General features: G+C 36.0%; 1 protein-coding gene across 1 annotated transcript in view; it reads right to left on the bottom strand.

Moving 5' to 3' along the window:
- The window catches only part of PKN2 (protein kinase N2), a 151,466-nt gene that overhangs the window by 67,309 nt on the left and 63,734 nt on the right, over nucleotides 1-20,423 (bottom strand). Inside the window, exons 3-6 of the mRNA XM_055403815.2 lie at nucleotides 11,426-11,580; nucleotides 2,028-2,145; nucleotides 1,542-1,687; nucleotides 1,243-1,456 (exon numbers count right to left, since the gene is read on the bottom strand). Coding sequence (XP_055259790.1) covers nucleotides 1,243-1,456; nucleotides 1,542-1,687; nucleotides 2,028-2,145; nucleotides 11,426-11,580 — 633 coding nt within the window. The remainder of the gene's footprint in view (nucleotides 1-1,242; nucleotides 1,457-1,541; nucleotides 1,688-2,027; nucleotides 2,146-11,425; nucleotides 11,581-20,423) is intronic.

The following is a 20,423-nucleotide window of genomic DNA, read 5'->3' as shown; positions in this document are numbered from 1 at the left end:
CAGCAAAGAACCAGAACCCGTGCCAGCAACACGAGGCGTGAGTGAAATAGCAGCTTGTCTTCCGACTCCTATTGCTGACAATCCTTCAGCTCTACCAGCTCCCACCTCCTTTCCCTCCTCCACTCAGTAACTTCTCTTGCCTGTTCACTTGATGCCAGTCCCTGTGTACCAGCTGTTGCACTGTACGACTGTACTTCTCAAGGTACTACAAGATTAAAAATGTTTCGTTTTTTATGTATTATTTGTGTGAAAAGCATTATAAACTTATTACAGTACAGCATTATACAACTGACTGTGCTTGGTAACCTAGACTAACTCTGTCAGACTTACGAACAACTGGACTTACGAACACGTTTGTATCTAGGAGGCCTACTGTAACAAGTGTTGCTGAGGAGAATGCAGAGAAATTGGAACCCTCATGCTTTGCTGTTGGAAATGTAAAATGATGAAGCCCCTATGGAAAACAATTTGATGGTTCCTCAAAAATATAAACGTAAAATTACCATATGACCTGGTAATTATACATCTACGTATATTCTAAAAATAACTGAAAATAGGTGTTCAAACAAAAACCTGCAAACAAAAATTCACAGAAACACTATTCACAGTAGTCAAAAGGTGGAAATAACCCAAACGTCCATTAATTAGTGAACAGATAAATAAAACCAGACATATACCTGTACAACAGAATATTAAGCTATAAAAAGGCATGTAGTATTGATACGTTATAACAACAATGAACCTTGAAAACATACAGAAAAATGAAAGAAATCTGACAAAGAAAGCCGCAAATTATAAAATTCTATTTATAGGAAACATCTATAATAGACAAGTTTACAGAAACAGAAAAGTCAACTTTGACTGCTAGGGGTTGAGGGGAAAGGGGGAATTGGGAATGACTACTTACTGGGTCCTGGGTTTCCCTTTGGAGTTATGAAAATATCCCAGAACCAGAATCCGGTTAGAGTTGTACAATTAGTGTGGATATACTAAATGCCTATGAATTTTGGTTATTTTAAAATATTATTAACCATTATGATGATGATTATTATTAACCATTATTTGGTTATTATTAAAATATTATTATCCATTATTTTTAAATGGTCAAAATAATAAATTCTGTTCTATCTTACCACAATACTTAAAAACTGTATAGACACATTTTTATTCATCATTATTAAATCAGAACCAAATACAGATTTAAAATGCATGAAAGTAATCAGGAAGATATATGCTGCATACCTGTCAGTGCTGCTGGTTTGGACAGGGTGCTATACTGGTTTTGGGTAGATATCATACTTTGACGTGGGCTTAGTGTTGGTGATGCAACAAGTGAAAGCTCCTCAATAATAACACTGCTTTTGGGATGATTCTTGGGAAGTTCATTCAGTCTTTGCTCTAATGAATACTTCAAAAGGTCCAACTTCTGACTGGATTCATTAAATCTTGCTTGAGCCTTACACAGGGAAAAGACAACATTGTCATTTAAATAATTATATTCTTTGAATATTTATTAAGCTAAAATTTTTATTTAAAATTACCTCTGAAAGTGCTTTTCTGTCTGTCACTTTTCCTGAGCCAAGTAATTTCATTACATTCTTTGCACCTTCTGCTACTGCAAACTCTATCCTGAAATGATGCCTTAATTCTTCCATTCGAAGTTCAAGAGGACTTATGACAGGTTTGGCTAAAGGAGGAAAAAAGACTTAATTGAACCATTTATTTGACTTTCTAATACACAGGGACTAAAACTCAAGAAAAAGACAGTAATTCTTACATTAAAAGAAAAGTTAGTACTTAAAAATCAATAAACACTGAAGTAAATAAAACACTTAACAGACACAATGTTAAAATACAGAATCTTTCACTGTAGCCACCAAAACTCAAATATAAAAACTCAAGACAAAAAAACAGAATGTCTCTTTCCTCCTCAATTCTGAACCACCACTTCTTTCCTATATAAAATTAATTTAGTAGTATATATGCCCATAATGGTAAGAAATGACAATTTATAGCTGTTCCATCACCATTATCAAAAGCCAATTCATTGGTCTGGACTGCTTGAAGAATCTGCATTCGTATCACTTCTATTTTTGTCTTGCTGTCTTGGAGCAGTTGCTGAGCTGTGCCATGGAGTTTCCGATCCTATGAAAAGTACGTTTGAAAAGGTAAGCAGATACAGAGACAAATAAAACATTTTTATAACTTCTAAGTAACATCAAATGATATCAGCAAATGAAAAACAAAGGTCAAATGAATATATTTCTGGGCACTATAATATATATACTTGTAGATACATTTACTTTCAAAAACTATCAAACTGATCTGTTGGAAAACAAGAAAAACAATTCCATTAGTTAAAAGCTAGGGAGTTAGTTTTACTGAATAAACTTCTGTTATATGTCTTAAGATGTCAAGAAAGGACCTAAATTAAGTGAAATAATGTCCTTCCTCTCATTTTAGTTCCGGTAACACTGAATCGCAAAAAACTTACCATTTTAGGAATTGTGGTATGCAAAATAACAATCCACAAAAAGATGTCCATGGGGCACTCTGCCAAACTGTGAATTTGTTACCTTACATGTCAAAGGGGAATTAAGATAGCAGATGGAACTGAGGCTGTCAATCACCCAATCTTAAAATACAGAGTTAGATGGGCCCAATGTAATCACAAGGGTCCTTAAATGTAGAAAAGGAAGGCAGAAGAGGAGGTCACGTGAGAAGAATGGGAGCCACTGTTTTTGGCTTCAAAGACAGAGAAATAGGGCCACGAGCCAAGGAACATGGCAGCCTCCAGAAGCTTTTAAAAAGAGCAAGGAAACAAATTTTCTCCTACATACTCCAGAATGTGAAATCCATTTCCAATTTCTCAATTATAAAACTGTAACATAATAAAGTTGAGTTGTTTCAACCCACTGAATTTGTTAACTGGTTATAGCAGCCACAGTAACCAATACAGGGTTTTTGGTTTTTTTTTTAAAGTCATGAGACAAGTAACAGAAGTTAATGCCATCTCCTAGTTAGTTATATTAGCTGTCAAAGTCTAGTATGCTTCAATCTACAAAAAAAAAAGGAATCATAAATACAACTAAGCATCAAGTTAGAAAGTACTTAATCACAGGAAAGACCAATATTTTCATATTGTTTATGCATCTCTACTTTTAACACTAAGGCAGTCTGTATTAATTTGAAAATACTAGAAGCTACGAGACAAGCATCAGATGTGCAGCATCATTTCAATAAATCAAACACAATATGTCACGACACTGAATAAAGGGGAGGATGGAGATATTTATGATGGTAGAGACAATATATATAAGGAAAAAAAAGTGAAGTGAAAAATATATCACGGTAAACACCAAACTAGGTTAACATGCATTGAAGGCAAAAGCAATTAGCAAATATATGAATTTTTCTTTCATTTCTCTCCTATTCCCACAGTTAGTAATTAAGGAATGAGCGTCTGGTCAGATTTTGTTGTTTATTAAATAAAATACTCAGATTTCACATTAAGGAGTTGGGCTTAAATAGTTTACTAAGTCCTTTAAATATTCATTTACTTGAAGTGTGTGTGTGTGTATCTGTGCATGCATGCATGTGACACACACACACTATACTTTTTTAAAACTATGCTTTACCATTAAGGACACCAGCTTGAATCTAATTGTCTATGACTCATTATATATGCTTTTATGAATATACATATTAATCTTCCAAGTTTAAAATGAAAAAAAACTTAAAAATTTCCTCCTGTTATCCAGTATTAGGAAAATCAGACTAAAGATTTGAAATAACTTTTCTATTTCTTTGAGACCAGATTAAAATAATAGAAATATTAATACTTCAAAACTTCTAATTTAATGGGATATATAGGTTTCCTAAAGAAATCATGTAAACAGGAATACCATTCTCTCAATAGAGAGCTTCTGTAAACATTAGATAAAACTAAAATTATATTTCATAGCATGATTGCCATTAAAATGTTCTCTTTTAGAGGAATAAAAACAATGATTAATTATATGATTTTAATGAAGTTCTAATGTAAAAGTATATATATTAAGTAAAGTGTTTTTATAATACTATGCTTTTCAAATAAGCTATTCCTCTTACATTTATCACTATGTGAAGACAGTAGTTCTGTCATTTACTTCTTTAGAAATACCTGTCTTAACTATTTTAACGTGCAAAGAAAAGTATTTGTATTTCATTTTAAAAGGTAAATGATTTTTCCCACATAGATTTCTGAAAGATCTGCACAGATGCTGAAGTGTGAAAAAGGTTTTTAAAACTGGCATTGGATATTACCTATCACAGGCAATTGACAGTTACTGAATGTCAGTCTAATGCTTTCCAGCATTCAATGAATTTTTACTATCAGTTTTATTTTCTCAGCCATTCAATGGACTTTTTTATTGAGCACCTAATACATTCAAGACAAGAGAAAAGCTAGATCCAAAGCATAAGACTTGGTTTATACACTAGAAAAATACTGATTTTTATCCTAAGATTATGAGAAAAAGTTTACATAAATAGGTTGAACCATATGAACATGTCAATATCTGACTGATTTTAATTAAATGAACAGCAATTTCATTTGGTTCAACCTAACAGACCAGGTGGTGCTAGTTGAAAGAACCTGCCTGCCAATGCAGAAGACGCAAGAGATGCGAGTTTGATTCCTGGGTCGGGAAGATCCCCTGGAGTAGGAAATGGCAACCCATTCCAGTATTCTTGCCTGGAAAATCTCATGAACAGAGGAGCCTGGTGGGCTACAGTACATGGGGCTGCGAAGAGTCAGACATGACTGAGCACACAGACTAACAAACTAGATAAAACAGACTATTAGTAATTAGCATTCTACATTCTACAAATAGTTATATTTCAAATGTACAATATTTTATAACTGTGAATAAAAACATTTAATATTTTCCAATTATGCAATATTTTTATTTATAAAAATAACATTTGTTTTACAAGTCAGAGTGGGATACTGTAACAAATAAATTACCCTATACACACAGCTTTCAGAAGTAAATAAACCAATTATTATCTTTCTTTTTCCACCACATATTTATGGCCTATTATGCATGAGTTAAATGTTGTCACATTCAGTAAGATATAAAGATTTAATCAGTTAGGAAGCTGTCCTATAAAATTTAGAGCCTGAAGAGATACAGATGATTATTACATGTATCAGAATATTGGGGATTCCCTGGTGACTCAGTGGTAAAAGAATCCACCTGACAATGCAGGAGATGCAGATTCAATCCCTGGGTCAGGAAGATCCTCTGAAGAAGGAAATGGCAACCCACTCCAGTATTTTTGCCTGAAAAATCCCATGGACAGAAGAGCCTGGCAGGCTACAGTTCATGGGGTTGCAGACAGTCGGACATGACTGAGCACTCATGAGTGCATCAGAATGTTAAAAGAAGTAAAAGAAAAATTCACAGGAAGACAGGTTCAGTTTCAGCAGAAAGGTTCTGTGAGTGTTAATATAGATAAGACTCAGTTCAGTACAGTTCAGTCGCTCAGTCGTGTCTGACTCTTTGAAACCCCATGAACTGCAGCACACCAGGCCTCTCTGTCCATCACCAACTCCCGGAGTTTATTCAAACTCATGTATATTGAGTCGGGGATGCCATCCAACCATCTCATCATCTGTCTTCCTCTTCACCTCTTGCCTTCCATCTTTCCCAGCATCAGGATATTTTCCAATGAGTCACCACTTCGCATCAGGTGGCCAAAGTATTAGAGTTTCAGCTTCAACAGCAGTACTTCCAATGATTATTCAGGACTGATTTCCCTTTAGGATGGACTGGTTGGATCTCCTTGCAGTCCAAGGGACTCTCAAGAGTCTTCTCCAGCACCACAGTTCAAAAGCATCAATTCTTTGGCACTCAGCTTTCTTTACAGTCCAACTCTCACATCCACACATGAACACTGGAAAGACCATAGCCTTGACTAGATGGACCTTTGTCAGCAAAGTAATACCTCTGCTTTTTAATATCCTGTCTAGGTTGGTCATAACTTTCCTTCCAAGGAGTAAGCGTCTTTTAATTTCATGGCTGCATTCACCATCTGCAGAGATTTTGGAGCCCAAAAAAGTAAGGTCTGTCACTGTTTCCACTGTTTCCCAATCTATTTGCCATGAAGTGATGGGACCAGATGCCATCATGATCTTAGTTTTCTGAATGTTAAGCTTTAAGCCAACTTTTTCACTCTCCTCTTTCACTTTCATCAAGAGGCTCTTTAGTTCTTCACTTTCTGCTATAAGGGTGATGTCATCTGCATTTTTGAGTTTAATGATATTTCTTCCGGCAATCTTGATTCCAGCTTGTGGTTCATCCAGCAGAGCATTTCTCATGATGTACTCTGCATATAAGTTAAATAAGCAGGGTGACAATATACAGCCTTGATGAACTCCTTTTCCAATTTGGAACCAGTCTGTTGTTCCATGTCCAGTTCTAACTGAGGCTTCCTGACCTGCATACAGATTTCTCAAGAGGCAGGTCAAGTGGTCTTATTCCCATCTCTTTAAGAATTTTCCACAGTTTGTGGTGATCCACACAAAGGCTTTGGCATAGTCAATAAATCAGAAACAGATGTTTTTCTGGAACCATCTTGCTTTTTCGATGATCCAGTGGATGTTGGCAATTTGATCTCTGGTTCCTCTGCCTTTTCTAAAACCAGCTTGAACACCTGTAATTCACGGTTCATGAACTGTTGATGCCTGGCTTGGAGAATTTTGAGCATGACTTTACTAGCATGTGAGATGACTGCAATTGTGTGGTAGTTTGAACCTTCTTTGGTATTGCCTTTCTTTGGGATTGGAATGAAAACTGACCTTTCCCAGTCCCGTGGCCACCGCTGAGTTTTCCAAATTTGCTAGCATATTGAGTACAGTGCTTTCACAGCATCATCTTTTAGGATTTGAAATAGCTCAACTGGAATTCCATCACCTCCACTAGCTTTGTTCATAGTGATGCTTCCTAAAGTCCACTTGACCTCGCATTCTAGGATGTCTGGCTGTACGTGAGTGATCACACCATCAGGATTATCTGGGTTGTGAAGATCTTTTTTGTATAGTTCTTCTGTGTATTCTTGCCACCTCTTTTTAATATCTTCTGCTTCTGTTAGGTCCATACCATTTCTGTCCTTTACTGAGCCCATCGTTGCATGAAATGTTCCCTTGGTATATATAAGATTGGAATATGTGAACTTTACTTTTATTTTTTACTGAAGGATAATTGCTTTAAAGAATTTTGTTGGTATACACATGTCCCCTCCCTCTTGAACCTCTCTCCCCATCCCAACCCTCTAGGTTATTACAGAGCCCCTGTTTGAGTTCCCTGAGTCATACAAATTCCCACTGGCTATCTGTTTTAAAAGACTGGGAAATAGAGGCCTAGATAGATGGTCAGGTACTTTCAATGATGAAAGGGAATGAAAAAATGTAGCAGCATTTTTTTTCAAAAGTGGTAGAGGCTAGAAATAATCCAATATATTAATGAACAGCTTGGTCTGTCATCTGAATATATGAACAGGAAACATTTCTTCAATATGTCTTATCAAGCCCTCAGATATTATTCTGAAAATCAATGTACTACTGAAGAGCCATGAATTTGCATTCTAATGTTGAAAATAGATAAAGAAATTGTGTAAATTATTACTTCAGGTAGAGGTGGTACAGTGAAAGGGATAAAGACAGGCAGGGGGTGCTATTTTACATAGGATAGTAATGAAGAACTTTTCCAAGTGGTACCATATAAGCAGAGATTGTAATGAAGTGAGAAAGCCATGAAAGTACTTAGAAGAAGAGCTATCTAGGCAGAGAACAGTAACTGCAAAGGCTCTGAGGTAAGTGTGCTTGGTATGGCCAAAAGATAGCAAAGAAGACAATATGGTTAGAGTGTAATGAGAGAGTTTTAGAAGATAAGGTAGGAAAGTAGCCAGGGGTAAATCATGTATGAACTTGCAGAATCACAGTAAGGACTCTTTTGTAAGATTTTGTTCTTAAATTACTAGAAAGTCCCTGCAGGGTTTTTAATAAGCATGTGAAAATATCTGACTTACCTTTCAAAAGGACACCTCAGGCTCTAACATGTACAGGGGTAAAAACTGTATCACAGAATCCAATAACCAAAGTTCTGAAGAGGACTATCTACTGCCTAATTGAATTAATCATACCTATCCCTAAATCTGCTCCTCATTAAGAATTACCTGTCCTTGTGAAGGATACTACCATTTATCAGTCTGTTCACATAACCAATCTAAGAATTATCTTTGATTCTTCCTTCTTCCTCATATCCAAACAGCACATATTTATTCTACCAAAACTGCTTGACTCTGTCTTCTTTTTTTTTTTTACTGGTGCTATAAGAGGCTTTAAGCACGTTTAACCTGAACTACTACAAAAGCTTCCTTAAACTTGCTGTCTGTAGACTTGACCCTCATTAATTTTTCAAGTCTGAGGAAGATGGATGTAAGCTATCTAAATTTTAAATCTGAACATGTATTTTCTTTGCTAAAGGTCTTTCAACAGCTCCACACATCTTATAAGATAGAATCTCAACTGCTTAATTTTGTACAAAGTACCCATAATCTGGTTTGTCTTTATGCTAGCTACACCTCTCACTATACCTCATTGCTTAAAGTTCTTTCAGTGGGGGAAAAGGAAAAAAGAAAAAGTCTTATTGTGCCTTTCTGGAGATTCAGATGTTTCCCCATTAGGTCGTGGCTTTTCATTGAAAATAACTGCTAGAACTATTACTATTAGAACCAAATCGAGACAAGAATAACTCAGAGACCTATCTCAGAGACTGTAATGGCTGTTGATATGCTCTGGATACTGAACTTGATCCGTTCTCAAAGTAATGAATCTAATTAAAAATAAAAGGCAACTGGAAATTATCAATTTATCAGGCTACTCACAGGCCTGTTTATTTTTCAACCTGTGGTTATTATGTTTTCCTTTTAATACATCCATAAATCTATTAAATTTGGGAAAGGGAGGCTGTTGCTTACAGACCACTTTGAGAATATGGTGAAACCTGTGGCACTCTTCTTCATCCTCTTATTCATCCTATGTATCAGAATACTGGGGATTCTTTGGTGGCTCAGTGGTAAAGGATCCACGTGCCAATGCAGGAGATGCAGATTCAATCCCTGGGTCAGGATGACCCCCTGAAGAAGGAAATGGCAACCTACTGCAGTATCTTTGCCTGGAAAATCCCATGGACAGAGGAGCCTGGCAGGCTACAGTTTTCTTATAACTTCAAGGATTCATCAGTCTCTCAATCTAATCCATCAACCCTACACACACACACACACTCTCTCTCTCTCTCTCTCAGTGTTTTCACAAATTGCCTTAGGGGCTTCCCTGGTAGCTCAGATAGTAAAGAATCTGCCTGCAAAGTAGTAGACCCATGTTTGGTAGGGTAGGGAAAATCCCCTGGTGAAGGGAATGGCAACCCACTCCACTATTCTTTCCTGGAGAATTCCATGAACAGAAGAAGCCTGGTCCACTATTCTTGCCTGGAGAATTCCATGAACAGAAGAAGCCTGGTGGGATACAGTCTGTAGGGTTGAAAAGAGTCGAACTGAGCAACTAACACACACACACACACACACGTAGGTAGGGTACATGTGGGATACAGTCTGTAGGGTTGAAAAGAGTCGAACGTGACTGAGCAAGTAACACACACACACACACACACACACACGTAGGTAGGGTACATGTAGGGTACATGTCCCCAAGCAAACACACACACACAGACACACACACACACACACACACACGTAGGTAGGGTACATGTAGGGTACATGTCCAAGCAAAGACTCCCACTGTCCCCTTCTCTTCCCTCAATTTTAAATTCTTGCTAAACTTAAAAAAAATTCCTACCCACTTTTATTCTGAAATTATGAAATCTCTATTAAAATATGGAAGAAATCAATTCACAGAGAAAAAAAATCTTTAAAATAAGTAAGCTGAAAGTAAAAGGGTGGATTTTATAATAAATCCACCTTTCTAAGACTTTTTGAAAATTATAAAACTACAGAACCTTAGATTGGAAAGGACCTTCATGTTAAACTGGTTTGGTTGTTCTTAACATTTTCTCTTTCACATTATATCTCAGAAAAAGGACACATTCCCATTAGTAACAAGTGCTCCCTATAACACTAGTTTTCAATTAGGAGTGACATGCCCATACCAGATTTCCTAAGCACCCAAAGATGAGTCCAATCATTAACAAAAGAATGTCTTCTCTTTTCATTTGTTCTTTCTTAAAGATCTGTATGTAGTGATGGGAAACTCATTATAGCTTAAATCTTTTTAAATAAATTTTTTGTTTTATTAACAGAACAACTACAGATTTACAGAAAAATTGCGATTTTCTGTGGACAGTTCCTCTGCACCCTTTACTCAGACAGTTCTACTTAAAAAAATTTTACTGATTGATTTTGGTAGAAATTAGCAATTTACAAAGTATTACTTTAAAAATCTTTAGTTTCCAACTTGTTTTATTGTCAATACTTATAAATTTGGAGGTTAAAGAGATTTCAGAAATCCTAATACAGTGCTTGAACAGTAAAATCATGAAAAGCACAAAAATGCAAAAAATGTAGTACTAAACAAACCATGAAAAGGATACTTGTTTACAGTATAAGAACTTAAACAGGAAGAGTGTCATCTTGTTCACATCAACTGTGAACATTCACATCAGATAAATTTTTTTATACCTCTGTACCCTGTCCACGTTTACTCCTTGGAAGAAAAGTTATGACCAACCTAGATAGCATATTAAAAAGCAGAGACATTACTTTGCCAACAAAGGTCCATCTAGTCAAGGCTATGGTTATTCCAGTGGTCATGTATGGATGTGAGAGTTGGACTAGAAAGCAAGTTGAGTGCCGAAGAATTGATGATTTTGAACTGTGGTGCTGGAGAAGACTATTGAGAGCCCCGTGGACTGCAAGGGGATCCTAAAGATCAGTCCTGGGTGTTCATTGGAAGGACTGATGCTAAAGCTGAAACTCCAATACTTTGGCCACCTTATGCGACGAGCTGACTTACTGGAAAAGACTCTGATGCTGGGAAGGATTGGGGGGAGGAGGAGAAGGGGACGACAGAGAATGAGATGGCTGGATGGCATCACTGACTCGATGGACATGAGTTTGGGTGAATTCCGGGAGTTGGTGATGGACAGGGAGGCCTGGCATGCTGTGATTCATGGCATCGCAAAGAGTCAGACACAACTGAGCGACTGAACTGAACTGAACCCTGTCCACAAATGACTGTGAAAGTGCCACAAATTCTGATTCTGGGATTCAAATAAGTTTTATCAGGTAAGCTAATTCACACATGGGGAAATCTGTGAATAATGAGAATCAACTGTATATACCTACATTTATTTACTGTACTTACCTTTGAGGATCCATTCGAATACATCTGTATCATGTTCTCTGCACCTTGTTTTACTTTAAGCTCTATATCCAATTGTTTTTGTAAGGCCATCAACCTATTATTGCTGGTGGAACAACGAGAGTCACTACTGGGAGTATCTGGAGTCCGTGGGCAATCTGTAAGTCAAACAGTATGTTAAAAATCATTTACTAGGATGAATTGCTGATTAAAATTGCAAGTTAATATTTTCAAAGATTAAAGAACTATAAAGTTTGAGATAAGCTTAAAGTCATTTAAATAGAATCTCCTTATGCTTACAGATAATATGAGAATTTAAGTCAGGAAAATATTCAAGTGGAGTTGTAGGACCACCTGCCACGGATACTATAGAATTGACTATCCTGAGTCTGAAGCTGAGTTTAATCACTGTTCGAAGTTTTACTAGCACAATTACTTTATAATTAAATCAAATAATTTTGACTAATCTGTTCAACAATTAAACTAAATTCCCTACTTATTACCTGATTGGTTAGAAAACAGCGTTCTCAAACAAACTCTACTAAAATAATTACTTATAAATGGGACTAAGGGTACTTCAAATATCATACTAGCATTAATTAAGTAATAATCTAAGTGTATGTATAAAGCCTTCACATTTTATTTTTTACTATGATGGTAGGGGGTGTAGGAAGACCAAAAACTCAAGTTCACTGCTTTTCATAAAGCATACCATGGTACTTTTATTTGGAAACAAAAACTTCAAATACAACATTCTAATTATTCTTGGTAATCCATTATTGTTGAAACACATCTAATAATTTGACCACATATCTAAAATTCTTCATATTGAAGTTCACTATTTTGTGTTTTATCCACACCAAGTTAATGAACTTACAAAAATACAGATACTATGTTATATACTGATAAAAAATAAAACTATTTTTTGATTTATATAGCTACTCTACAAGGTGTAATTCCTGATCTAAGGACTTTCTTGACTCACTAGGTCTCATAACTGCCCTGTAACAAGTATTATACCTATATTACAGAAATAAAACTACAGCACAGGGAAGTTAAGAAAATTGCCCAAGGTCATACAGCTAGTAAGTCAGTTCTGTTCCAAAGTCCAGCTTAATAATTGCTGTGCTATGCTACCTTTTAGCCATTTATAAGTCTTGTAAACAGGTGTACTAGACTCTGTGTGTATACTTACATATTTAACAGTATAATTTATACACACAAATATGTGTATATATGTATATTAATTCTTTAAGAAAAACAACCACTTGAGACAGATATTAGGCACACTTTACACATCAGGAAATAGGTAAAGTTACAGTTATTAACTAGGATACAAATTCATGAATGGTTTTTATTGTTACTGAACTCTCATATTACAAATGAGCTGCTCCAAAAGTTGATTTTTTTATAAGTGACATGCACTTAAAACTACTATAAAAGGTAGATAATTTTTCAGGCACACAAAAGAACTATTTAACATATTTCTATGGACAGAATGTTTGTACACTCCCAAAATTCATATGTTGAACCTCTAATGTGAGAGAACTTGGAGGCGAGGCTTTCAGGAGTAATGAGGTCATAAGGGCAGTCTCCCTTAATTACATGAGGATATGGTGAAAAGATGTCTACAAACGAGAAAGAGGGTCATCACTATAATTCTATGTTGGCACCTTAATCTTGGAGTTCTCAGCCTCCAGATATATGAGAAACAAATTTCTAGTTTATGATATTTTGTTTAAATACCAAAGCCTATGGTATTTTGCTTAAATTCTTTAAACAAAAAGAATTTAAAACGATTAAAATTTTGTTTAAATTCTTTTTTTTAATTGCTAAGAAGTAGTTCCTTTAATTATTATTGTATTTCTATTTACAATTTATTTTGGCCTCATTGGGTGTCTGTTGCTACACAAGGGCTTCTCTAGCTGCAGTGTGCGGGCTCAGGAGTTGCAGCACACAGGCTTAGTTGTGGTATGTGTCATCTTAGTTCCCTGGCCAGGTATCAAACCCAGGCCCCCTTCATTTGGAGTGTGGAGTGTTATCACACTCTAGTGTGGACTAGACCACTGGGGAAGTCCCTATGGTATTTTGTTAAAGTAGCCTAGATTAAGACATAAATATACACACAAACACACCCCTACACACACACTTCAGAGGTTGCGCCTAGGTGTGAATCTCAGTTTTGGCCCTGAGATTTAGTACAGACCATCAGATATGGGATAAATTACCTAATAGCACTGTGCCTCATATTTCTCATCTATTAAATAGTGAAAATGACCTCTACTCCACAGAATTATTGTGACTAAATGTTATGTGTAAAGAGCTTAGAAAAGGGCACGGTGCATAGTAAATCCAATATACATTAACTAGAACTAGTCAGTGTACAAGTGTTTGCTGAGAACATAAATCAAATGCATGTTACAGTAATGACTAAAAAGTATATTCAGATTTGTAAACAATTATGTTTTCTCCTCCATCTCACTTTTTTAAAAACATAAATGATATAAGACTCTTGGAAAAAACTTAAAATTATACAAAATCTGGTACATAAAGTTAATTTCTAGTAAGCACATTTTGAAAAACAACTGGAACGCAATCAGAGTTAAAAGGTCCTCATTAGAGGCATGTATGGAAATGTATTGCTTATAAAATATTTGATGGTGTTTAGCCTACAGTGAGAAAGAGAAATGATTTTGCCTAAACATTTAAAAAACTATGAAAGAAGCTGTCCTTTCACAATCTTCTCACAAGGGAGAGAATTAGAAACAATGGGTAAAGGTAGTGATAGCAAAACTTTTATCCCAGGAAAAGAGAAATTCCTTATATTTTGAGTTATCTAAAAATTAAATGGTTTACCTTAAAAATGTAATAAAATCCCTTGTCTCTGGAAGCATTTACATAGAAACTAGATTACAAACTATTAAAGATACTAAAGAAATTCTTGCACATTGAAGCATGGTGTCCAAGACACTGAAATATCCATTCATTCTATCAGTCGGTGAATTTGTAATAATATTATAATGTCTGGGGGTGGGAGGAGACGGGCACGACGGAGAATGAGATGGCTGGATGGATCACCGACTCGATGGACATGAGTTTGAGTGAACTGCGGGAGTTGGTGACTGATAGGGAGGCCTGGCGTGCTGTGATTCATGGGGTCGCAAAGAGTCAGGCACGACTGAGGGACTGAACTGAACTGAACTGAACTGAATACTGTTGCCATGGAAAATTACATCTTGAGTTTTAAAAGAAGTTTAAGAACATAAGAAATAACACACTGGTGGACTTCCCTGACAGTTCAGTGGCTGAGAATCTGCTTATCAATCAATGCAAAGGACACAGGTTCAATCCCTGATCCGGGAAGATTCCACATGCCACAGGGAAAATGAGCCCTTTGTGCCACAACTACTGACCCTGTGTTCCACAAGACCATACACCCAGACTAAGAATGGCTAGCCCTCCCTTGCCGGAACCATTGAAAGTCCACACCCAAAAAAGACCCAGCACAGCCAACAAATAAATAAAATTTAAAAAAAGAAAGAAAGAACATAATGGTTAAAGAGTCTGGGCTCTTGAGGTCAGAATGTCTGAGTTAAAATCCTGAGACTGTTACTTATTGGTGTGATCTTAATCAGATACTTAATATCTGTGTTATAATTATCTAACCACAAATTGGGTGTTATTGTGAAGATAAATCCTGAATAGTGCTTAGGCTAAAATGTAGGGCTCAATAAAATTACATGTCAGGGCTCAGTTAAGCAGCCAATATTTCTGCCATCTAATCTCCAAAGGAACTCACAAATTTTGTAATATAACCTCATTTTTACAAATAAAAAAGCATACTCAGAGAGGCTAAGTAATTTGCAAAAGTCACAAGTATATGCCAAGTCAGAAATTAAACTTTAGAAATGTCTTGTTTTATAAAGCTCACTTTTTACTCATTTAGAGGTTAGAAAAACTGTGCTGTATTCTTCAGATTTCAGCTGTTTTCTTGTTCAACCTGCTACTTTCTCTATTTGTTTTAAATTTTTTAACTTTTATACAATTTTTAAAGGTTACTTTCCATTTACAGTTATTACAAAATATTTGCAATTACTAGTGTCGTATTATACATCCTTGACTTTCTTACACTCAGTAGTTTGTACCTCCCACTCTCCCACACCTATACTGCCCCCGCTACACTTTGCTCTCCCCACTATTAACCACTAGGTTGTTTTCTGTTAGCAACAACTTTGCTTATTTTATGTCATATTCATTTGTCATACTTTTAAAATTCCACATATCTGTTCAGTTCAGTAGCTCAGTCGTGTCTGACTCTTTGCGACCCCATGAATCACAGCACGCCAGGCCTCCCTGTCCATCACCAACTTCCGGAGTTCACTCAAACTCATGTCCATCGAGTCGGTGATGCCATCCAGCCATTTCATTCTCTGTCGTCCCCTTCTCCTCCCACCCCCAATCCCTCCCAGCATCAGACTCTTTTCCAGTGAGTCAACTTGTCACATGAGGTGGCCGAAGTATTGGAGTCATATAGTATTTATCTTTCTGACTTATTTCACTTAGCACAATGTCCTCCAAGTCCATCCATGTGACTACTATGGCAAAACTTTGTTCTTTTTTATGGCTGAGTAGGCAGAGCCTGGTGGGCTGCCGTCTATGGGGTTGCACAGAGTCGGACACGACTGTAGTGACTTAGCAGCAGCAGTATTCAATTATATATATACACACATACATACACACCACAGCTTCTTTATCCATTCATCAGTGAATGGACACTTAGGTTGTTTCCATACTATGGCTATTATAAACAATGCTGCTACGAACACTGGCGTGCATGCATTTTTTTGAAATGGTGGTTTGGGTTTTTTTTGGATATATATCCAGGAGTGGAATTACTGAGTCATATTATTTCTGAGAAATCTCCATACTTTTTTTCACAGTGGTTCCACCAATTTACATTCCCATCAACAGTGTACAAGGATTCCCTTTTCTCCATCTCCTTGTGGACATTTGTTTTTTTATAGGCTTTTTGATGATAGCCATTCTGACAGATGTGAGTTGATACCTCTTTGTGGTTTTGATTTGCATTCCCCTGATGATTAGCAATAATAAGCATCTTTTCATGTGCCTGTTGGCCATCTGCATTTCTTCTTTGGCAAAGTGTCTATTCATTTCTTTGGCCTATTTTAAAATTTTTTAAAAAGCGTTGAGTTGTATGAGCTGTTTACATATGTTGGGTATCAATCCTTTATTAGTTGTATCATTTGAAAACATTTTCTCCCATTCAATACATCATCTTTTTGTTTTGTCAATGGTTTCCTCTGCTGTTCAAAAGCTTTTTAGTTAGATCCCATCTGTTTATTTTTGCTTTTATTTCCTTTACTTTAGAAGACGGTTCCAAAAAATAATTGCCATGATTTATGTCAGAGTTTTCTGCCTGTTTTCTTGTTGGAAGTTTGTTGGACTTAAATAGGCCTTTAATCCATTTGGAATTTATTTTTGTACATGGTGATAGACAATGTTCTAATTTCATTCTTTTATATGCAGCTGTCCAGTTTCTCCAGCACCACTTGCTGAAAAGACTGTCTTTGCTCCATTGTATACTCTTGCCTCCTTTGTCATAGATTAATTGACCATAATTATATGGGTTTATTTCTGGGCTTTCTATCCTATTCCCTTGATTTTGTGATAGTACCATACTGCTTTGATAACTGTAGGTTTGCAGTATAGTCTGAAGTCAAGGAGCTTGATCCCTACAGCTCTGTTCTTTGTCAAGACTGTTTTGGCTATTTGGGGACTTTTGTGTTTCTATATAAATTCTAAAATTGTTTTAGTTCTGTGAAAAATGTTATTGGTATTTTGATAGAGATTGCACTGAATCTGTAGATTACCTTGGGTAATATGGTCATTTTAACAACAGTGATTCTTCCAATCCAAGAACAGAGTATATCTTTCCGTCTGTGTCTTTCTTTCATCAGAATCTTATAGTTTTTGGAATACAGGTCTTTGGCCTCTTTTAGTTCAGTTCAGTTCAGTCGCTCAGTCGTGTCCGACTCTTTGCGACCCCATGAATCACAGCACACCAGGCCTCCCTGTCCATCACCAAATCCCGGAGTTCACTCAAACTCATGTCCATCGAGTCGGTGATGCCATCCAGCCATTTCATTCTCTGTCGTCCCCGTCTCCTCCCACCCCCAATTCCTCCCAGCATCAGACTCTTTTCCAGTGAGTCGACTCGTCGCATGAGGTGGCCAAAGTATTGCAGTTTCAGCTTTAGCATCAGTCCTTCCAATGAACACCCAGGATTGATCTCCTTTAGAATGGACTGGTTGGATCTCCTTGCACTTATTTCATTCTTTTTGATACAATGGTAAATGGAATTGTTTCCTTAATTTATCTTTCTGATTGTTCATTGTGAATGTATAGAAATGCAATAGATCTCTGTACATTAATTGTGTATCCTGCAAATTTACTGAATTCGTTGATGAGCATCTTTAGGTGGCATCTTTAGGATTTCCTATGTATAGCACCATGTCATCTGGAAACAGTGACAGTTTTACTTCTTCCTTTCCAATTTGGACTCTTTTCTTTTTCTCCCTCTGATTGCTGTGGCTAGGACTTCCTAAATTATGTTAAACAAAAGTGGTGAGAATCTTGTCTTATTTCTGATCTTGAAGGAAATGCTTTCTACTTTTCACCACTGAGTATAATGTCAGCTCTGGGACTGCCATATATAGCCTTTGCTATGTTTAAGTATGTTCTCTCTATCCTCATTTTCTGGAGAATTTTTATCATAAAAGGATGTTGAATTTTATTAAAAGTTTCTTCTGCATCCATTGAGATGATCATACAGTTTTTTCCTTCAATCTGTTAATGCTGTGTATCACACTGATTGACTTGTGTATACTGAAAAATTCTTACATCCCTGGGCTAAATCCCACTTGATCGTTGTGTATGATTCTTTCAGTGTATTGCTGGATTTGGTTTGCTAGTATTTTATTGAGGATTTTAGTGTCTATGTTCATCAGTGACATTGGCCTGTAACTGTCTTTTTGTGTGTGTGATATCTTTGGAGAACATTCTAGGAAATTATAATTCCACAAAAATAACTCTAGAAGAGATAAAAATTAGTTATAAAAAAATCACAGTGCTACAAAACACCTCAAATAAATTAGCTAGGAGATATGTGAAATCTTTAAGTACCTGACAAGGTAGGTTGACTAACTTAATACTCCATGTGTAATCTCCTTTCATGCTTAAAATAAGAGCCAGGTTAAGGGGAAAATAAAAACAAAAAAGCAAGATTTCTCAGACTTACTTGCACTTGGGGGCTAGGGAGGAGGCAGTGCATTCACAGTGCATGTGACAGAATTCCAGGACAGATATAAGTAGACATTTGTACCTTTGTGCTTCTGAGAATGGTTTTGCTTTTCTGAACAAAAGGACTTATTGGGTTCTCATCATCCTAGCAAAGTAAAGCTTGGATTTTAATAAGAGTTCAAGAAAAGGCCTAAGAGATCTTACAAAGTAGTCAGTCAGATCAGGAAAAACATGATTAAAGACAGGAACCTAAAAAGTTGTCATCCATAACAGCTGAATTTGCTGACTTGCCTTTGGCTTGGGGTGACTGGGAATAAGGGAAATGGATATTCTTAAAAAGAAAAAAAAAATTCCTATTGCTCTCATACAGGTTTGAGGCAGGAAACCACACTATCTATGTGACCCTGTCAAAACTAAGCAAGAATTTTAATTGGCCTCAGATTAATAATGCTTTCAGGCATCTTACAGAAACAAATGTAAATCCTTTTTGAAAGAAGGCACTTTAAATCCAGGCACTAAAATAATTCCCACAGATAAGATTCCAGTGAAAATGTACAACAATCAGAAATCACAAAGTACAGGCAGAAAAAGAAATTCACCATGAGTGAGAAAAAAACTAAAGTAGCATAGCAAAGATTTCATTTGTTGTCATTATGTTGCACAAAATGTGAAAAAGCATATTTTATAGGTAAAGTTAAAATTAAAAAGGTATCAAAAGAATGACTAAAGCAAGACACTGTCAAAGATTAACAAAACTAAGCATAAATTGTAGTAGTAAATGATATATATAAAGACAGAGACAGATAGATGGACAGCAGAATTAGAAATATATATGGTCAAGAACAAACTGGGCACGCAGAAAGAAATTATTAGAGAAATGGACAAAGACTTGAAGAAATTACTATTCATCTAATTGGAGCACCAAAATGAAACAGAAGAGAGAATACAGGAGGAGCAATATTGAAGAGATAAGGGCTAAGCACTTCTCATAATCAATGAAACACACAAATCTCAGATTCAGGAACCCAACAAATCCCAAGCAGATCAAAGGAAAGGAAACCTATACCATTATACAGAACACTGTAAACAAACAGCTTGTTAAAAACAGCTAAGAAGAAAGGGCAGAATATCAGCACTGTTTAACTATTAGACTGGCAGTTGCCTATTCAACAACAGGGCAATCCAGAAGACATAAAATAATGGTTTACAGTTATTGATAGAAATTAAATGCCAACCTAGAATGATATACCAGAGAAAATATCTTTCTAAAGTCTATACCTTTAAGAAGAAAAAGAAACAAAATGAAGGAAGGTCTGAGAAGCATGAAGAAATGATGTACAAAGAAAATAAATGTAAACCAACAATGATTATATAAAGTAACAATTAATCTAATTTATGGAATTGAAAATACAATGACAGAACTAGAATATGAACGACGATAGCACATAAATGGAGTTAAGAAGACTGAAGTTATTCTAAATTTCTTACATGGTGTGGAAAGAAGGTATATTAAGAGTCTAGTTGACAAACAGAAACCACACTAGATATTTCGAACAAAGGGAATTTAACACAGGGAATTGGTTACATCAGAAATATTCAGGAATTGTGCAAAGGACTTGAGAAAAAAATTCCTTTTCTCAAATAGCTTAGAAGACACAGTCTCTATACGTACATAAAAGGG

This window comes from Moschus berezovskii, chromosome 4 (genome assembly GCF_049115385.1).
Source record: "Moschus berezovskii isolate FMDL1 chromosome 4, NW_MosBer_1.0, whole genome shotgun sequence".
In the NCBI taxonomy this organism is placed as follows: Eukaryota; Metazoa; Chordata; class Mammalia; order Artiodactyla; family Moschidae; genus Moschus; species Moschus berezovskii.
Note: the sequence above shows the minus strand (reverse complement) of the source record. Positions and strands in the feature narration are given on the sequence as shown.